The sequence below is a fragment of the Athene noctua genome, chromosome 5 (genome assembly GCF_965140245.1).
Source record: "Athene noctua chromosome 5, bAthNoc1.hap1.1, whole genome shotgun sequence".
In the NCBI taxonomy this organism is placed as follows: Eukaryota; Metazoa; Chordata; class Aves; order Strigiformes; family Strigidae; genus Athene; species Athene noctua.
In genome coordinates, this window is record NC_134041.1 from 32,801,028 (window position 1) to 32,820,868 (window position 19,841).

The window sequence follows — 19,841 nt, forward strand, 5'->3', positions numbered from 1 at the left end:
ATTTGTGACAGAATAAACAGGCACATCATCATTCTTAAATAAAATGAAACACCTCTACAAATGGAGATACATATACTAGGATGTTTCCATACAGCACTTTAAGTGGATTCTCCAAAGCCTTTGGCATACAGCTCTTCACCTCCATTTACTAGCCTGATGTAATTTATCTATGCCCAAACACAAACAACTTAAACAATTTAACCCCATGTTTGCAATACTACTTACTCTCCACAAGAAAAACAAGGGTATAAAATGGTAAAAATAAAAGCAGTTAACTGCAGGAAACCAGTTTCTGAAGCAAAGAGATAGGAGATCCTAAAAATGCGAATATTGCCGTTATGAAGCACCCAGCTAAACTTCTACACCAGTAGCTACATATTGCTTAGATAATAGTCAAGTAACTATTCACTGAATTTAATTTTGAACAGTATCAATAATGGCAAAAATAATGGCTGGGGTTTGTAATGGAAAGTTATTAACAGGGACTTCAGTTCTAAAAGCTACTGTCACTGCAGAGCTCTGCATTTATAAAATGCACATGGCCATCTTTCTATACTTAGCTTTGTTTGTTCGCTTATTTTCAGAGTAGAGAAGTTCAACTGCAGGTGCCTGAGAAACCAAACACCAGCAAAAAATGCATAAAGGCACTGTCTCTAATGGCTTTTCTTTGCTTATTTGCAAAAGCTCGGGGGGGGGGGGGGGGGGGGGGGGGGGGGGGGGAGGGAACATTGTTAGCCTTTGCCCCCCCCCAACTCCTTCATTACTTTTAGAAGTTTAGCTTTAGGTCTCAGTATAGCATGGTGCTTCTGAATTTGTCACTTCATTTCATCTGTCAAAAAACAAATGAAATGAAACAAATGTCTGGTCCAAACTGTTCTCTGAGCTACACTGAGAATGAATCACTGTTTTTTTCCTCCAAGTCACTGCATGCAGTAGCCATTGGCTCTGGATTACCTGAGCATTCTGTAACATAGTCAAGACTTGTTTCCAATAACTTAAGCCTTAAATTCTGTAACATCTGTAGAAATAAAATAACCACAGCATTTCTGAGAAAGACACATATTAGAAAGGCTGATCAAATACAACGCAAGGCAGCTCAAAATCATTTGCCCAAATGCAGTGTCTTCCAAATGCATGTATTCTAAGATTTCTAGGTGTAGAAATAAAGGATGATTCTCTTTGTGGGCACTGAACTCCCAGTAGGCAACAGAGCTTCTTCCCCCACAGTACAGAGGGGAGAATACAGAACTTCTTTAGGTACAGGAATTGACTTCTGAAAAAAATTAAAGACACCATATTCTACAGAGACATGCAGTTTAAAAAAAAGAGTTCTCACAGACAACAGAAAAACAGGCTACTCAAGGGTTGCAGCATCTTGGCCCCATGGTGTTTTGTATGTGAAGAAGTAGATTTCCTCTGAATTACCAGTATGCTACTTACTGCTGAGATGATACCTGTTTCCTCAGATCTGACTGCTTGAAAGAGGTCCAAGAGAAGCATAGATGAATTTTCACCGCCAGGGAGATTTCTCCATCTTAAGCCTGAACAGTTTTGTTGATGCTGAAGACAATATCAAGGAACACTTCTTGACTAACATCAGTATGAGGCACAGAGCCTTTTCTAGGCATTTCCACATCTATACTTTTACCTACATGTCCTTCTCCAGAAATTGTGAAAGGCTGTGGCTTTGTTTCTTTTAATTATGGTTGTAAGTGCTGATCCTAGGGTACATTTATTCTTCCTCTACCACCTCTGTGATTCGCAGAAAAAAAAGACTCTACAACTTGAATAGAGTTATAAAGCAGGTATGTTTACTCTGGCGCCAGGTGCAAGGGGATTTCTCCACAAAGCTTGCACACCCACCGCACATTTTACCAAAAACTCATAGAGTGTGGATATCCATATTCATTGGATTACATAACACAAACATACATATGCATGAGTATGGCTGGGTTAGTTAGAAAGAATGGTGTCAGCAGTTTATGTTCTCTTTGCACCTGCGCATTGCCTCCTGGTGGTCGTCTTCGGGGGTCTTTGGGAGAAAGGCTTGTAGTCTTTCTCACCTTGTTTTTTTTTTCCCCAGAGCATACGCAGATGCTCTTGGCCAATTTCTTGAATAACAAGAGTGTTTTTCAGCTGGTTTATTCTTTCTATCTTATCTAAGAGAACCAATAAAACTTCTACCATTCATATATAGCTATCTTTACTCATTAGCAAAATTCCAACTAGTTAGAGCCACCTGTTATTCAAGGACAAAAGTATAATATTTTGCTGAACATTGTAATCCTTGGTAGTGAACTGCTTTGTTTTGATGAACACACTAGTCCTTGCTAAAATTCCACAGAACAGTCTGGGCAAGCAGGATTCTTAGCAATATTTTAAAAAATACTATAACTTGCTATAAATAAGTTGCTAAGCAATTTTCTATAAGTAAGTAAGTAAATAAATCTCAAAACAAGTAATCATTTCTCTGTATCATCTGTTACATCACAAAAGTGTCTTCAAAAAGGCTGTCATCTTACTGTGAGAACAAGAGGCACTACAAACCTGCCAGGCACCATCATCACAGTCTTTCTCCATATTCAAACTCAAGGCATCCATCAGAAAAATCAGTTACAAGTGACTGGGTTGGTTTCCTTCAAAGGAAGAGAGAGTTTAGATTTTATCTTCTAAAGAACAACTAAGATGACTACTATGCTGACAATAGTAACTCTAGACACTCTGCTGCCGCTTAACATACAGACTGCTGCAGGTAGAAAATATTTTACAGAACAGTTTAACATGTCACCTTATAGGAGGTCAGTCAATCCTCCAGCCAACCTGCATCCAAGATTTAAATATGTCTGGTTCAGCTTGGGAAAAGTTTTCACTTCCTCTTACTCATAGAGCTGAGTTATTTTAGACAAATTGTGGCAAAGATGGCAGAAGACAGAACCGACAGTGCAACTCCCTGCCACCGTCAACTATTGCTCTCTACACTATTTTCAGAATCAAGGGTGAAAAGGAGCTGTTATTCATCCAGGAGGAAAGAGCCAGATTCAAGAAGTTTAAGACAAAAGACCTTCTGAGTATGCTTTCCCTCTTCTGTTCTGAATGGGAAAACATCTGTCATCCTGGACAGCCATGGCTCCTGATGGCATGAAGGGGAACAAAACAAATTTAGGTGGTCTGCCGGACCATGGAATGGTTTCCAGATGACTCCCTCACCTTACTGAATTAAACTGCTAATACTTTGGGCCAATCTCTCTCTGATATACGCTGCAATACAATTGCTGGGGATACAGACAATGAATATTTCTATCGACTTTTCCACCTCAAACTTTTATAGTTCTTTAAATATCCTTACCTTCAACACTATTCTTGCTGATGCCATTACTCACAGAAACACAAGTACATATGCCAACAAATGACTACTACAAGGACACCAAAATATTTGTACTCAGGTTGCAAAGCTACTTTAGATGGTTAATTGTGATTATACTTAAACCATTAATAGTAAAATCCTACTCCTTTCCTGTAGATAAAAATTAACAATATACCTGATTTTATTTACAATGCCAACTCAGCACAAATGAAAAAATAAACCAAAAAACGCCACTTGAAAACAAAACAATTGAACAGTTTTACTAATGCTTAAACACCATGAAAATATAACTCCTGGGCAATACGTTTGCTCAATGGAAAGCCAGATATGCAGAGTTAAAATAAATATTTCACAGTCTTTTTTTAAATGCATGACACTTTCTAATTGTTAACACTTATTACCAAGATTACAATAATATTTAACATCCAATTCCACTTTAATCTGATTTTCAGGTGCCAGTTCATTGCGCTGCAGTATACCACAAAGCCACGCAGAAAGAAGGAAGCTGAAGCTGAAAACAGAACAGGCATTAAAAAACATGACCTTCCTTACAACGACAATTGGATCCTGTACTTCAGAGATAACAGCACAGACATAATAAGTGGAATTGAGCATTGGCTTTTAATAAGAAATTGCATACAGGCAGGGTAGGGTTTTCTGTAGATCTAAACACAATCCTTTTCAATTTGGTTTGGCCTTTTCTTGAGAAGTTGATAAATGAACAATTTTTTTCCTGTCCTTCATATTAGAAGATTAATTAGATACATCACTGGTAGAACCAAAGGAATAAAAGGCTTGTGCAGTTTCAGGGCCTTTCTGCAGTTATCTCCTTTGGTTTTCTCTTGCATTTGTGTTGTCTTACCATCTCTTACAACAGCAAAACCCCCCAGGTATCTAGATAAATACACATATATACATATCAACACAAAGAGAGAGAATGCACTAGAGAGAAGAGAAAGAGCAAGTAAGCTATTTTTACTTGTTTCCATTGAAACTCACATAAAGCAATATATAATTCCCTGTTAATCCAAGCCTGCAAGAAATTACTTCCAGATAAAACAGCAACAGAGGTGTGAATAGAGTAATTCACTCACATCAGTAAGGTGTGAGCTTCAAAACACTGGTTTGAATTCAAAACATTTAAATAGCAACATTATTAAAGTAAATCTGTTTTAAAACTACACAAAGAACAACTCTGAAATGAGAAAAAGATTAGCACTGCTCCTGCTACCTTAGCCTGTTCTTTTTGACTCCACTAGTAGAGCTATTCTCCACAAGCCATACAAGGGTCCTGGTGCAAGCCACAACTGTGAGCGCACCCAGGTGGGATCAGCACCCTTGTCAGTACAGTGACAGGTGACAAAAATGTGTGTTTGCTTTGCATTGAAAAAGGCACATTTTTTTTTCAAGTCCATTTGCTCCTCTCACCTAAGGCACTGAGAGCAGCAAACCTGTAACACGGCTGGGCCTGCTGGGGAGCCTGAGTTCCTCCAAGGAGGGGAGAGATTTACATGGTTAGGAAGAAGCTTCTCTTAAAGAGACTTCAATATACCAAGTCTTTCTTGCCACTGATGACAATGAAAGATGAGACAAGGAGTCACTGTAATCCCTGAGCCATGTAAAAGAAGGTATCATTACAGAACCTGCCCCATAAACAGAAAAACCTTTCCTGCATGTATCCTTTACTCAGTTCCTATATAGCTTATCCCATGTGTTCCCCTCACCTTCACTGGGCATGAGGGGTGAAAACCACACACAGTCAACTTCCCAGCATCTCTCCACCTACCTATCTGCTACACTCAACTTCATGGCATTTCCAGATCTTCGGTGTAACACATTTTGAATGTTAGCTCTGATTCATTTCCAAATATCACAGGACAGTCACGGAGAAACAGACACAACTGAATTCACTTGAAAACTGTCAAACCAGGAAATTTTCATATGGAAAAAAACTCCAAATGAAAATTCTACAGCTCATCTGAGTGAAGTCGGGTGTCAGAACAGAGGTGATAGGCTTCCTATATTGAAAGCAAAGGGCATTACAATTTCTTTAGGACATACACAGATCTCTGTGAGAGAAACTGCATTACAAGACACAAAAGGCAACTGAGGCAGATTTAGCGAGTATGCAGAATGTGTTATTTGTTTTATAAAATAGCACCATTAAGCTTAACCTTCATTAATCTAGAATTGGCTCTTTCTTCATTAGTTTACAAAATTGGACATAGAAAAGCCTCTAAAATCCCTTATAAAGAAAGAAAAATTAGGAAAAAAAAGCACTCCTGCAAAAGCATGAGTACAAAAAGCATTGGTAATCATTCTATGAAGTAGGAAATTAGGGTAATTCCTTATTCTAGAGACATAATGTGCAGCTTGCTCTGGTCAGGTAAAAAATTATCATCCCCAAACCCATTTTTACAACCATAATTGTTACTGACTACTCTAGGAGAAAGATGTCCCTCTAAAGGCCATCACAAAATGACAGGTGTGCTCACTATAGATTAGAAAACTAATAGGAAACAAAGGAGGACAATCCCCCATTCATGATCTCTAAATTTTAATCTTTTATTAAATTTCATTAACCTTTAAATTAGCATCTGACACCCCACTTGGGAGAATTTGTCTTTCTTTTCCATTTGACTGTTCCTGAGATAGGAAATGTGTGCAATATTGGGCTCTATCTGTCCTAAGAGTCTCAGCAGATACCTTCATAGGTTCAGTTTCTTCCACCTGAATATATCTTGAACTCTGCAAATGTTGGCTACAATCCATCCGTGAAGTATTAACAGGCCCCTAATTAAGCCTATATGCATATAACATGCATATGACAAAAACAAAGAGAAATTTCTTAGCCCATATTATTTCATAGTATAAATTAGTTCATGTCAATAAACTATGGGATACAACCCAACAATTAACCTCTGGAAAATACTACTATTATTTCTAATTCCACTGACGCTGTACACAGTGATTTCTTCACTTGGTGAAAGATCAAAACTCAGGCCTGATGAGTAATCACCATGGATAGTCCTCAACTGAATAAGACATTCTCTACCACATTTTACATACAATTTTCAATTAATAGGAGTTTTTTATTTTGTATTTGCAGAACTGTTCTCAAGGGAGAGACTGATGCTAATTTTTTTTGGTGCTAATTCTTTTTGGTTTAAAAATAGGATAATAAAACTACTGCTACAAAATCCAAGGGTTAGGTTCAGAAATCATGAGTTAAACTCAAAAGTTGTGAAATTAAGGAGAAAAAACAGCAAGTATTTTCTCATTTGCCTTCTCTAGAACCATGTCAGCTAGACTTCAAGAAAAAAAAAGCAGCAAGTAGAGGTGGATCATTCCATGTTAAAACTCCTGTTTTATTTTGCAGTAATGTGGAGAAAAAAAGAGCAACATTGGAAAATATATAGCAGGAGTATAAAATGTGACCACATCGTGATTCTGATTTCACATTTTTATGCCCCAGTAATTAGCTTAGAAATGTAAAAAGTACTTCCTGGCACTTACTGGTGGTACTTACTCTAAAAACATTTGGTGTTTAGTCTACAAATACTAATACAAAAGTGAGAAGCAGCTTAAAGACCTACAGTGCCTTATTCATACAGCAGATAAAACATGTTTAAGGGTCTTGTTTGGGTTGTGGGTTTTTTTAACAGAACAATTTTTGCCGCATTCAACAAGACAGACAACTACCCTTCATATAACTTCTGTGTTCCCTGCAACATCTTTGAGTGATGCTTATCAAGACTATAATTTCCTATTCGAGCATTTCCGGCAATTATTAGCTCCTGGTTGTAAATAAATACCATGATTACAATATCTAATTATAGAATCACAGAATAATTGAGGTTAGAAGGGACCTCTGGTGAACATCTCGTCTAAACCAGCCACCCCTACAGCAGGTTACTCAGGGCCAGTTGTGTTTTGAGTATCTCCACAGATGGAGGTTCCACAACCTCCTTGGGCAACCTGTTCCTGTGTCTAATCACCCCTTAAATTAATAAATAAATAAATAAATAGCTTTTAAATATAAATTCTTGTATTTCATTTTGTGCTCACTGCTTCTTTTCTGTCCACTGGACACCACTGAGAAAAGCCTGGCTCCCTGTTCTTTAGTCCCTCCCACTGGGTGTTTATCTACATTGGTAACATCCCCCTGAGCCTTCTCTTCTCCAGGCTGAGCAGCCCCAGCTCTCTCAGCCTTTCCTCAGAGGAGAGATGCTCCAGTCCCTTCATCATCTTCACAGCCTTTCACTGGATTCTCACCATTGCAGCTGTGTCTGTCTTCTCCTGGGGAGACCAGGCCTGGATGCAGTACTCCAGATAAGTCTCACTGGTGCTGAGTAGGGGAGAAGGATGACTTCCTTGATCTGCTGGCAGCACTCCTCCCAGTGCAGTCCAGGACACCACTGGGCTTCTTTGCAGCAAGGGCATGTTGTGGGCTCAAGTTCAGCCTGGTGTCCACCAGGACCCCCAGGTCACAGAATCATCTAGGTTGGAAAAGACCTTGAAGATCATCTAGTCCAACTATTAAAAGTCCTTTCTGCCAAGCTACTTTTCAGCCAGCTGGCCCCAGCAGGTACTGGTGTATGTGGCTGCTCCTCCCAGGTGCAGGACCTTGCACTTCCCTTTGTTGAACTTCATGAGATTCCTGCTGATATCTGTTCCTCCAGCCTATCAAGGTCCCTCTGGATGGCAGCACACCCATCTGGTCCTTCAGCTCCTCCTCCCAGCTTTGTGTCATCTGCAGGCTTGCTGAGGGTGCTCTCTGCCATTCAGATCATTAAGGAAGAGGCTAAGCAGTATTGGTCATCAACCTCTGAAGTACATCACTAATGACTGGCCTCCAGCTGGACATCCTGCTGCTGATCACAATCATTTGAACCAAGCAATTCAGCCAGATTTCAATCCACCTCACTGTCCACTTACCTAGTCCATATTCATCAGTTTGGCTATAATGATGTTATGGGAGACAGTGTCTATACTTGAGATAAACAATATTCTCAGCTGTCCGCCAAGACAGTCATCTCATCACAGCAGGTTATTAGGTTAGTTATGCATGATTTACCCTTCATAAAGCTATGTTTATGACTCCTGATCACCTTCATTACGAGGTGATTTTCTCTTCTGCCTATCAAATATTCAATGTGACATCTCCAGTCAGAGGTTATGTTTCTGTGATACAGATTTGGCTCTCTAAGGACATTCTAGTTAGCAAAAGTGAGAAAAGTTGATCCAAATAAATAAAAACTGTGACTGCAAAGTCAGTTCAACCCTTGTGTGTTTTAATTTAATGTGGGACATCAAGTTAACAGAGTCGAGGCACCACATAATCACTCAGTAGGGATGAGTAACACAAATACTAAGATGAGTCTGAGAGAAGGATGAATGGAAGTATCTGCCTGCAAAAGCACCACAAGAAACGATACAGAGAACCGTTACAAGAATGGCATATAATGATAAGCAAGGACACAAGTGACAGCAGTCAAATGGGCAAATGATTAGAAATGTCTTGCTACATCTAGACCAGAAGGCTGGCACACTGGTGAGGCCATACAAGAGATGACCACCCAGTCAGAGACCTGCAGCAGAGCTACGGTGCATCACCTCTGCCAACAGGAAAACAGGCTGGAAGCCACAAACCCATCCGCAATCAGGAAACAGAGACAAAGGACACTGGTGACAGGCTGAAGCCAGCAAGCTTCTAAGGGAAAAGACCACACTATCAGAACTGTTTGACTCCTAAAGAGTATAAAAAAAACTGTCTAAAAGCCAGTTTACTTGTCATCAATTAAGAGGAAACTGAAGAGATGTAGTAAGGACTTTATAGCCACTGTCCCTCATCCTCATTGCACACAAGTGATCCTGGGCAGACAGGAGCCTTGGTGTTGGGGAGCACATGGCTATCAGTATGAGTGGCACCAATGACACAAGGAGTGCAAGTGAGTGAAAATATATTCATTTAAAGTAAATATCACCCTCCCCTCCAATAAGGTCTTGCACTGAGTTCCTGAAGTCTTTCACATTTTCACTTTTAAATGCATCACCTATGATTAGAGTCTTTCCTATTTAGAATAACTTTCCCGACTATGCCATTAATCCTGACAACAACCTTAACTAAAAGGCTTTGAGTTTCAGAACACTCCTCTCTGTGAGCTCAGCTGTTCCTAGATTAACTATCAAAAGACTCTTCAGGACACAGTTCAGATTTCCTTCTATGTCTTATATCTGAATGAGGAATGAGTTGCATGCCCAGTGAGTTAGCAAAACTCAACTCCCAACTATACTCCTTAAAAGGGTAGGCTGTCACTAACAGCAGAAGGCAACTTGAATCTTCTGCTTTTCCCCATCCCTGACAACCCCAGGTCCTGGCCCTGAATTCGCCTTCCGTTCCAATAATTCCTAACAGTCCTCATGTACTTCTGTAAGATGCAGGGGAGCACCGTGACTCCATGTCTGCTGTACTCATCTGTACTTTTCTCTTATGAACCGGAATCCAGAATGTGTGAAATCTTGCATATGCAGTGAATTCACTGTCAGATCCTTCAGCTGCCTTCCCATTCATGTCAATGAATGGTTCAGAATTTTATTCTTTGCTTTTAAAGTCCCCATGTGCTGAACCCATACAAGGCACTATGCACTGAGTATCTGCCTCAAACACATTTCAAAATACTTTCCTAAACAAAACACATCATATACATATATACCCAATATGAACTGAAAAATTAATGAAAAATAACATCATGTGGCACACAATATTTTGCACAAGAAAATGAGAAAGGTAGGCCCAAGAAAACTGAGAAATATCTCTTCCAAAAAGTACCATGAGAACTTCTGTATTAACATTTCATTAGAAAAAGACACATAGAGTAAACAAGATAAATTTAATGCACTTGTTAAGTCCTTAAATTACTCAATTTCAAGAACTAAGCAAAGGACTAAACACTAAACTTCCAACTGTATCGTTTTAGTCCCACATACTCTCTTTCAGTAGCAGAGCTCAAATCTCAAATACAATTTTAATAAAGCCTTTGCACACATCTTTTTTCTAGCTGGAATAAACATTAGTACAGCAAGCCCCACTCTTTCACAAGATCAGAGTTTTAACCAGTATGAAAAAAGCCCTTGCTTAATAAACTATGAAATTAAACAGTACAAAAATAAATCAATAAATATATCGAGAGAAATATAAAAAAGGTGGAGTGTTAGAAGAGCATTCTTTCTGATGGGATGTTCTCAGCCCATTATTGGGCCACTCCAAACACACATTTTTCATCAGTGCTCCCACTCCAAGAAATAACAAAAGCACTGTTTTCCGAGATCAAATTTTAAGCCCATCCATAGCTATACATATGCCAACAAAAAATCCCAGAAAAAATAGCAGACCTTTCAAATGACAGCTTTATGAACCTCTGTAGTCATTTTTAACAGATTTCTATCCTCAAAAACTTACAGGCATCATTCATTACAAGCCCAATACTAGTGCTCCAGACGCTCAAAGAAGCCTGTCTTTCGACAGTACAGTCTTGGATAAGGTAGAATATAAAAAGACATTCTGTCTTGGTAAGATTGATACACAAACAAAATTAAGTTTCTACCCCAATACAACTGTATTACTCAGCAGTGCCGAGCAAATAAGTATCTTCTGGTCAAAACAAATAATAGTGACCTTTGGTTGCATAATCATACATCCAATTAATTGGTTTAGTGTAATAAATCAATTAATGAATTGGCGAGTTCTGATAATTCAGTTTGTTTGATCATGCATCAGTTTTTCTATTTTAATTATTAGCTTGTACCAAAGCTGACAAAGAGGGAAAAGTGAAGTGATTTACTTTCTTTGATATAAAAATTTGTCTGTGTATAAATATACAACCATACATAAAAAGTAATTAACTATTTCATTACTTTACTTGCCACACGCTACTGGCATTCTTATCACTGTATGTTACTTTTCCTGTAAAAACCCTGGGTGAATGAGAGGAAATTAAGACTGTCCTTACCTTAATGTTGCAAGCTTGTTCCATTAGTCTTCTGGCGTTCTCTTCAGCTCTGTACCTCTTAGGCAACTGAACCCTGAAGAATTTTAAAGCTCCTTCAAAATCAGCTTGTAGAAGGTCCTCCTTTGAGGTCTGCAATTAAACACAGGGAACTACAGTAAACACTGAGAACATGCAGTCATGCTCTTTTACTGGATTTGTAATTTACTGCATGTATTCCAAACCACCAATATTCACATTAGCTCGAAAACGTCCTCCTTGAAATCAGGTCTCTAACCCATATCTCATAAAACAAAACACAGGCTACAGCATATCCAAGGAATCCCAGGCAGAGAAGCACAATCAGAGGACTAACACTTAACGTATTTTATCCTGCTATACCTGCAGGGTAAGAAGGGGATTCTGGCTCAGCCTGTCAAGATGTCACTCAGTGAGAAGAACAAAACCCAAGCAAACACCAAAAACCTAGGAGAATTTATAGTATTTTCTAGGGAGCTTGTGCATTAGACCATTGCCGATTCTCATAATGCTGCCCTGAAAAGACAACGTATATATAGATATATATGGTTGCAGACATGAACAGCAGAAGCAGAAATGCTTATGACTCATAAGAGGCACTGGCAAGTCAATGTGCAGAAGTCTGTGACACAATTTCTCAAAGAACACTGTGCCAGAAAATCTTTTACATGCTTATTTCTACATCTCTTAAAATACTGTACCTCTCAGTGCAGTATCAAGCCTAACAGGTCAGAAAATGTTAAACATTCAACATTAATCCAGTTCTGCTACTGATGGTGTAGCATGATTCACGGGGACAAATGTATTCATCTTTATTTTTTAGATTTACCAAGAACTACACCAAGAGATTTAGCAGATATGAAGTATCAAGCCTTGGGGTAGTTCCTTTAAAAGGTTCACAGAAACTGTGTGTCCAGATAAGACATTTAGGACATCACCTTAAAAAAAGAGAATTTCAAGATCTTTAACCCAGAAGAGTGAATAAAATTCTGTCAATGTATAGACCAGTATCATGGAGACCAGTGCCGTGTACTACAGTATTACTACAGACACCTCAGGGGCAGCACAAGTACCTTTGCTTAAGGTTAATTGCTGAATTAATTGCTCAAGTACCACCGCCAACATTTTCATGGATGCATCATCTGCTTTCTCATTTTTTGCCTTGTTGTACATAGTAGATATGTTTCAGCGTTTGGTTCTTAAACTACATTCTCATTGACTCAAAATCCTCTGCTGTCTCCAATTTCAGACATCTTTCCAGAAAATACACTTCAGTCAAGCACAAGACATTTGCCTCTACATAGGAAGAGCTAGGAGAAACTGTGCAGTCTTTGACATGCAAGAGGTGAGGCTCAGTGATACCATTATTGGGTGTTAAAGTTGTTTTCAATAAAAAATAAATGTAATTATCACTACAATGCAGAGAAAATTTTCCCTTTGCACCCTACAAACTAGCATCACTAGTTCATTTACACGATAATTATGTCTACTATGTAAAAGCCCTTCTTAAAAGTGCAAATACATTGTTTCCCAAAGCAAACAACTTCAGTCTGGTGCTGTAGATATGTAACAGTAACACTCAAAACCTAGCTTGACATATTCCACATTTCTGCCAAAAATGCTACAAGCATCCTACAGAAGGTCTATCAAAACCAGCAATTTACCCAAACTTTAGGGGGAAGGGGAAGGGGAAGGGGAAGGGGAAGGGGAAGGGGAAGGGGAAGGGGAAGGGGAAGGGGAAGGGGAAGGGGAAGGGGAAGGGGAAGGGGAAGGGGAAGGGGAAGGGGAAGGGGAAGGGATTTTAAATTATGTACCAAATTTGGAACAGCAACAGAAGTTAAGGGGGTATTTTCATGGTTATCCAGTATCTCTGATAGTGAAAAGCATGAGCTGACATCAGAGGTGTGCCACTCCAGCACTGATAATCACCACTGCTGTGTTTGGGAACGGACACAGCAATATCTCCTTTGGTGCCCTCAAGCAAGAGTCTGTAAGGACAAAATCTACATTGTGTATGTCTACCTATCAACCTCTATATTTCTGGAGATTATATGTGTACCCTAATGGGCACTGTTGTAGTAGGTTTTCCTATATTAATCACAAGGAAAGCATAAGAAAACTCCAAATACAACTCAAGTAGCTTCAGCATATCAGCTTCCCCAGGACTACAGCATTTTTAAGGCAGACAACTTTCTGACATCAAAATCCTCAGAGGCCTCCCAAGATCTATTTGATCCTCCCTTCATTCACAGCCAAGGAAGCTGCTGGGTCATCACTGCAGGGACACAAGAAAAGCCTCTTTCAGGACACTGATGAGACATGTTCAGCTTTACAAACTATCACATCTGATTTTGTCCACAAAAATTTGGCAGGAGGACTATCTGGCTGAGACTCAATCAGACAACACCGATGTAGTGTTGACAGAAAGCTGGTGCAGTTGAGTATCTAATGAATCGGACCCGCTCATAAACGCAGCTATTGGCCAACGCATCCATTTCCTCTCCCTAACGACGTATTTCTCCTAGATGAGTTTTACTGAGGTTAGATACGCTTTTGCCACACTTGAGACTAGATCACCATTTGATATCCACGATGGGCTATATTTAACACTATCTGCAAGTTGTAGAGCATGGTGGGAGCTGCCTGTCACACAGGCAGCACACAGCATCACTGCCAAAACTTGTGCTGGCAACCAAGCAGCTTCTGGGCAAAGTTCAGCTGGGTAATGTTGATTGAAAAGCAGTAAATGGTTTGATAACGAGCTTACTTGAAAGTGATTTCTCTCCTCAGCGGTGTGTGGACAGCTGTGGTCACTATACAATTCAAACAGTTTTCCCTATTACATTGCAAATTTGCCTTCTCAGGAGACCAATTCTCCTGCATTTCCAGTCCCCTCCTCTTCCTCATGCTATGGCAGCCTCTCTCATCCTCCTCTGAAACGTGGCCCCAAACACAACTCTGACCCCAGCTGTAAAGGGACACCAGCCGACCAGTAAAATCCACTTTGCTGCTGTTGGTGGTTTTAGGCAGAAGGTTCTCAGACACTGCAATGCTCAAAGACGGGTGATCTCCAAGACAGGCTGGTACTTGCTTCCAACAGAGTGGGAGGGTGTTTGCAATTAAGACTTCTGGACAGTTGCTCCCAGCACAAAACAAACACCAAATACCCTTTTTGCCAAAGTTTTAGCATTTTATTAGGAGCTGAGCTATACTAATTTGAAGCAAGTATTCTTAGAGGTCCTGACTAGACATTTTTATTTAAACTTTGTATTTATTTTTCTTAACATAATGCACCGACAGTTTTGAAATTTCTCTTTTTTTATAAATCCGAGGAGGATAAAACTAAAAATAAGTTAATAATCCACAATTAAATTACCCTGCCAAGCTGTAGAAAAGGACGTGCATCTACCCTTTACATCCACAGAACTTCATTTAAAAATAAATACCAAAAAAGACAGAGGCAAATATGTCAGAAATACAGCAATTACATGTAAAACATTTAGAGTCAGATTTAATTCTCCTGGACTTCTGTTTGAATCACTGTTATAATAATATTTTAACAGCCCCAAAACAAATTACTCTTAGAAAATTTGAGATTTTTGTGGTCTCAACCCTGAAAAATCTTTAGTCAATGAAAAATCTTGAGTCAATGAAAGCTCAAAGAATAATGGTGAATCATGTAAATAAGAAATTCTGTGACAGAGTTTGCTGAGCTAAGATTATAGTTATGAAAAATTATAAACTATCACATTGTATAATTTGATAAAATGGGTAGGAGAGCCTATACGGTTCAGCTTTTTCTACTTTGCTGAATATTTTGAGTACAGCAACCTGTGATCAAAAATTTAGTTTCACTATTAAAATCCAAGAAATCAAAGTAACATTTTGAAAGCAGTGTTAACTAGGTTGTGTACTTTGAAAATTTTCTGCAAACTAACTTCTTCAGGTACTGATTAAAAATAGAAAGCTACACAAACCCAGTGTATGCATGTATATATATGTGGTACGAAAGAGTAGATAGTGTTGTCGCTATCCTAAGATTAACATTTCTTGACATGTTGTGATTTTAATCAATAAATCATAAAGACATTTCAGGAACCTTTTGGCAGTTCTCTGACAGGCAGAGATTTGTAAAATTGTTGGTTTGCGTCACTCAGCTTGTGGAACTCATCAACAACTTATTTCAGGAAACCATCTGTAAGTTTAATGAATCAATAAAGCTTGACAGACAAGTGCATTTGGGGACTTCAGGGAATTTTTTATTATTCTAGACGTAATTTTCAAATAATCGTATTTTGGTTAAAATACATTTTTAAATTCAGGCAAAAGAGGAAACTCACAGAGAACTATGACCAAAAGTCTCAGCTTGCCTTTTAGGCTTTGACTAAATATGCCCTCAAATGTCTTTCCCACATTGCTTAAGTATTTCAACATATTAATAAAATTATCTTATACAGATTTGATGAAACTAAGGAAAAGCCCTTTCCCAGAACTACTAGGAAAGCTCTGAAATCTAAAGGTAAAGTTCTGTAAAACTGCAAATGTTCAAAAAAACAAGAACAGAATTTAAATTATATTAATTTTGATTATTTTTTAAAAAGTAAATAATATTACTGCTACTTCCCTCAAAATATTTTGGAAAATGTGATTAAAACAAAGGGCAAAGCCTTGGCTTTTTTCTTTAATTTAATTTCTCTGTCTTCAATTATTAATTCTGAAGTCTCATTTATTACTGGCTATAACAACTACAACTCCTAATCCCACCTGGGAACTAATACAGCAGAAGAAATTTCAGATCAACCACACTACAGTTCCTTAATATAATTCTTCCTCTTTCATATAAACAGATAAAAATTACAAATTTCTATAGAATTCTATGTACACAGTATATGTACTCAGAATTTCTGTAGAATGCCAGTGAGTATAAACTGCCTTTTTTTACACTTTAATGAACATGTGTCAGGAACAAAACCAAGTTAATAGCTGAAAAGAATCTGGCCATACTCTACTCCACTATTTTATTTGCTACTGGTAAATTCAGAATGTTTACATGTATCCCTACACTAATTTTTCTGAACATAATATTTAATCTGTAACACACATAGATGGGGTTTTAAGTGCTCTTAAGATAAGCAATGCAAAATCAAGGTATGTGAGCTAATTTTTCTAATCTGGTAGTTGTTTTTCCACCGGCATCAACAAGACTGCAATGCCGCATGTTGCACAACTGTGTACTGTGCTGCCCTTAAACACAAGCCACAAACCTGACAACAGTTCAGTGATTCCAAGAGGATGAAGTTGGCCTTTTATGCTGCCAAGGAGTGTGAGGGTGGATAAACTTGTGATCCAGGCCTGGAAAAGTTTGATGAGTAAAGCTACACTGCTACAGTGACACTGGCACACACTTCTAGCGCAATATACATCAAAAGACTCCTTTTACTGGCCATTACTTATGTCCATTTCTTTACTGTGAAAGCTATACTGTCAAAACCATTTTTTCCTAAATAAAATCTGTGCTCTAAAACACTGGTACAAAAGCATAATGGAAAAAAAAAAGGCTTTCATTTTGTGCACAATGAGTTGGCATCCATAAATATGGCAATGATCTAGTACACACCCAGTTGTATCCTTCTGCTCAAAATTTCATCACTGCGTTTACTGGTAGCTTCAGACTTATAAAGGCAATGTTCATTCTGCCACATAAAATACTAATGAATGTGGATAAGCAACAAACTCAAAATCTACTGGCTTCATCCACCCATAGTCATCCCAAAGGGGATAAACCCACACAGAATTAGTCCTGTTTCACTTGCTCATCGTTGCAGTTAGCTGATGCAGTGAGTAGGTGATCTGAATTTTTGTAAGGCTGGCATGAAGATTACAGATTATATTTCTCACATAACACTACAATGGCATATATTCTGCCCGTCCTAGGCATTTATTCCCAAAACCACTGCAGAGGGAGAAGCCTATGCCCATAAAAAAGATTCTAGATCTTAATTCTATGAAACACCAAGGTTTAAAGCATCTTCAGTTCAGATTAAAGTACAAATTCTTGGTCCTCAGAGACTTCTAATTTTTAAAACATCATCAGAAACATAGTCTCTCCTCCTTTATGGAAGGAGTACATGTCAAAAAGGATAGATGTCAGAAGAGGTACATTTAGCTAACAAAACCTGACAGGAAATCACACTGACTTCACAAGTCAAGCCACTTCAATAACACAAGTATTATTTGTATTGTTTTGCCTTTTTCCCCCTCTTTTTTAATAAACATTATTGTGCCGTTCAGCAAAGCTAAGCTGCCTGGGTGATGAAGTATGCTAAATTTCCTGGTATTCTCCATCTGGAGAGCCAGATACAAAGCCTGATTAAGTCAAGTGAAAAAGAGCTTAATAGGTTTGCCTCTGCTTTCCTTAGAGCTCATCACAAAACAGTTCAGAATGATTTGGCAGTCCTTGCCCGAGAGATCATCAGCACTAAAGCAGCAGGATGGGATGAAAGAGCGTTTAGGTATACTTGGAGGTAAACTGGAATAATGCTTACACATACAACAGATTCGAGCATGCGTTATTAGCCACTATACTCAATTCTACAAGTGACTGTAGATCTCCAAATTCATCTGCGCTTTACTAGCAACTAGAGAGTTTGTGATCTTTATTTTTATCTAACTACTCACAGTGCAGGGACACACTGTTTCAACCACCACCCACCTTTTCTTTTTTTTTTTTTTTTTTTTTTTTTACACTGAACATCTTATAATACGCAGAGCACATTCATTTATGTGAGTGTACTGCAGAACACAGAGGTAACCCAGTGAAAATGCTAGACAAGTCACAGGATATAACTACAATACAGGGCTGCACAGGGTATGGAAATAAAGGAAAGGCACCATCCCATTAGAAAATGGGATGGGATCAGTAATGAACTGTCTTCACATGCATCACATAAAAATGACATTCTGGTGTATGAGAGGCCATCACAAAGTGTACCTCTGAGCTGCAGCCAGGTTTAGTTACAATACCCCAGAGCAGATTCAGCTAGGACTAGGTACTGACTTCTGGATTCATCACGATTTTGTGTTTCATAGTCTGCTTTGTACAGCACTAGAGACGATAAAAGCGTACTTCTCTGTATTGTAACGTGTCACACCAATTTCAGGCCATTTGACATACAGACATCATTTTGCTATGATGTATTAAAGTGTCTTTAACAATTTATTTCCCAGATAATTCTCCAAATGCATTTTCAACTTTTTTACATACTGTCAACTGCCTTTTCAAAATCAAACAGAGAAACAGCAGAAAATCAAAATACATCAAATTGGCTTGATTTTTCAAAAACTAGCCTTTGATGTCACAAGGATAAAATTTTAAATGCTAAGCATTAATGCACTTTCCATCAGTATCTAGAAGTAGACCAGGCATGCTGCTTAACTGGAATCATTACAGGACTGAGAACAAAAGCATTCATAGCTTTAGGAAAGATGATTTTTATAACGCAGCCCTGGTCGTGAACCATTCAAGCTAGTTAAGGAGTGGCACCAATCCCCATCAGCAGGACTAGTGTCCAGCCCTCCGAAGCAAACAGGAAAAATACACTCAGTGCTTTGGAGATGGATTATGAGAAGCTGAGAGCAAAAAATAAGAGACACCTCATGCTTCCATTCAGTGTCAAGAATCCTGGGGGAGGAAGCTGGTTTGGGGGGGAAGATGGCAAATTCGCAATGAATTAATTTCAAGAAAATGTGAGCTCACCGCAAGCAGCCGAGGCACGAATAGGCGATGCCCCATTCCCAGAAGTTCCAGCACCCGACATGCATACTCATTCACCAGCTTGCTTCTCTCGTCATGCATGTCCTGGGACTTTTTGACAGGTGGTGTGAGCTTGGCAGCTGGGGTTTTGCAAGGTACCCCTTCTTCCATGAGCAGTAAGTAGTAAGTATCCAGAGTGAGAAGAACAGGCTTTGAACAGCAATTTCAAAAAGTGCAAGATTAGGAGAGCCAGCCTCAGATCTTTGAAATGGGCTTGGATGGCCGCCTACAGCAACGCCTGTTGGTCTCTCAGAAAGAGAAAAGCATCTTTGCTAAGAATCAAGGAAAAATATGATCCACCGTGCTGGTTCAGTCAGCGTCCAAAGTAGGTTTGAAAAACAAACCAGAGAAAACATGGATCTAAAAATGTACCTAAAAAGCAGGAAAATGGCAGAAAACAAGTGCAGGAAAGCTCAGACGGGAGAAAAGCAATGGAGAGATTTCAGGGCTCACTGTCTGGGGATGTGTGTGTGAGCAGACAGCAGCAGCAATAAGAGCAATAAAGCCAGGGCAGTTCTGAAGCTGCAAAGAGAAAAGGATGAGCTCACTGCAATCTCTGATTCGTGACAAGCGTGGCGGCTGCCGCTACTGCCTCTCGCTGTGAATCAGTAATGAAGGGGTAGGCAAGGAGGGGGCT

At 38.9% G+C, this 19,841-nt stretch overlaps 1 protein-coding gene across 10 annotated transcripts in view; it reads right to left on the reverse strand.

Annotated features, from left to right (window-relative positions):
- The window catches only part of RABGAP1L (RAB GTPase activating protein 1 like), a 262,266-nt gene that overhangs the window by 54,044 nt on the left and 188,381 nt on the right, over window positions 1-19,841 (reverse strand). For 8 of the 10 annotated variants that reach the window (XM_074906992.1, XM_074906990.1, XM_074906991.1 and 5 more), the window contains one exon: window positions 11,377-11,505. In XM_074906992.1, coding sequence (XP_074763093.1) covers window positions 11,377-11,505 — 129 coding nt within the window. Of the gene's footprint in view, window positions 1-11,376; window positions 11,506-19,147; window positions 19,777-19,841 lie in introns of those variants that run through there. The other 2 variants (XM_074907001.1, XM_074906999.1) reach the window with 1 other exon arrangement.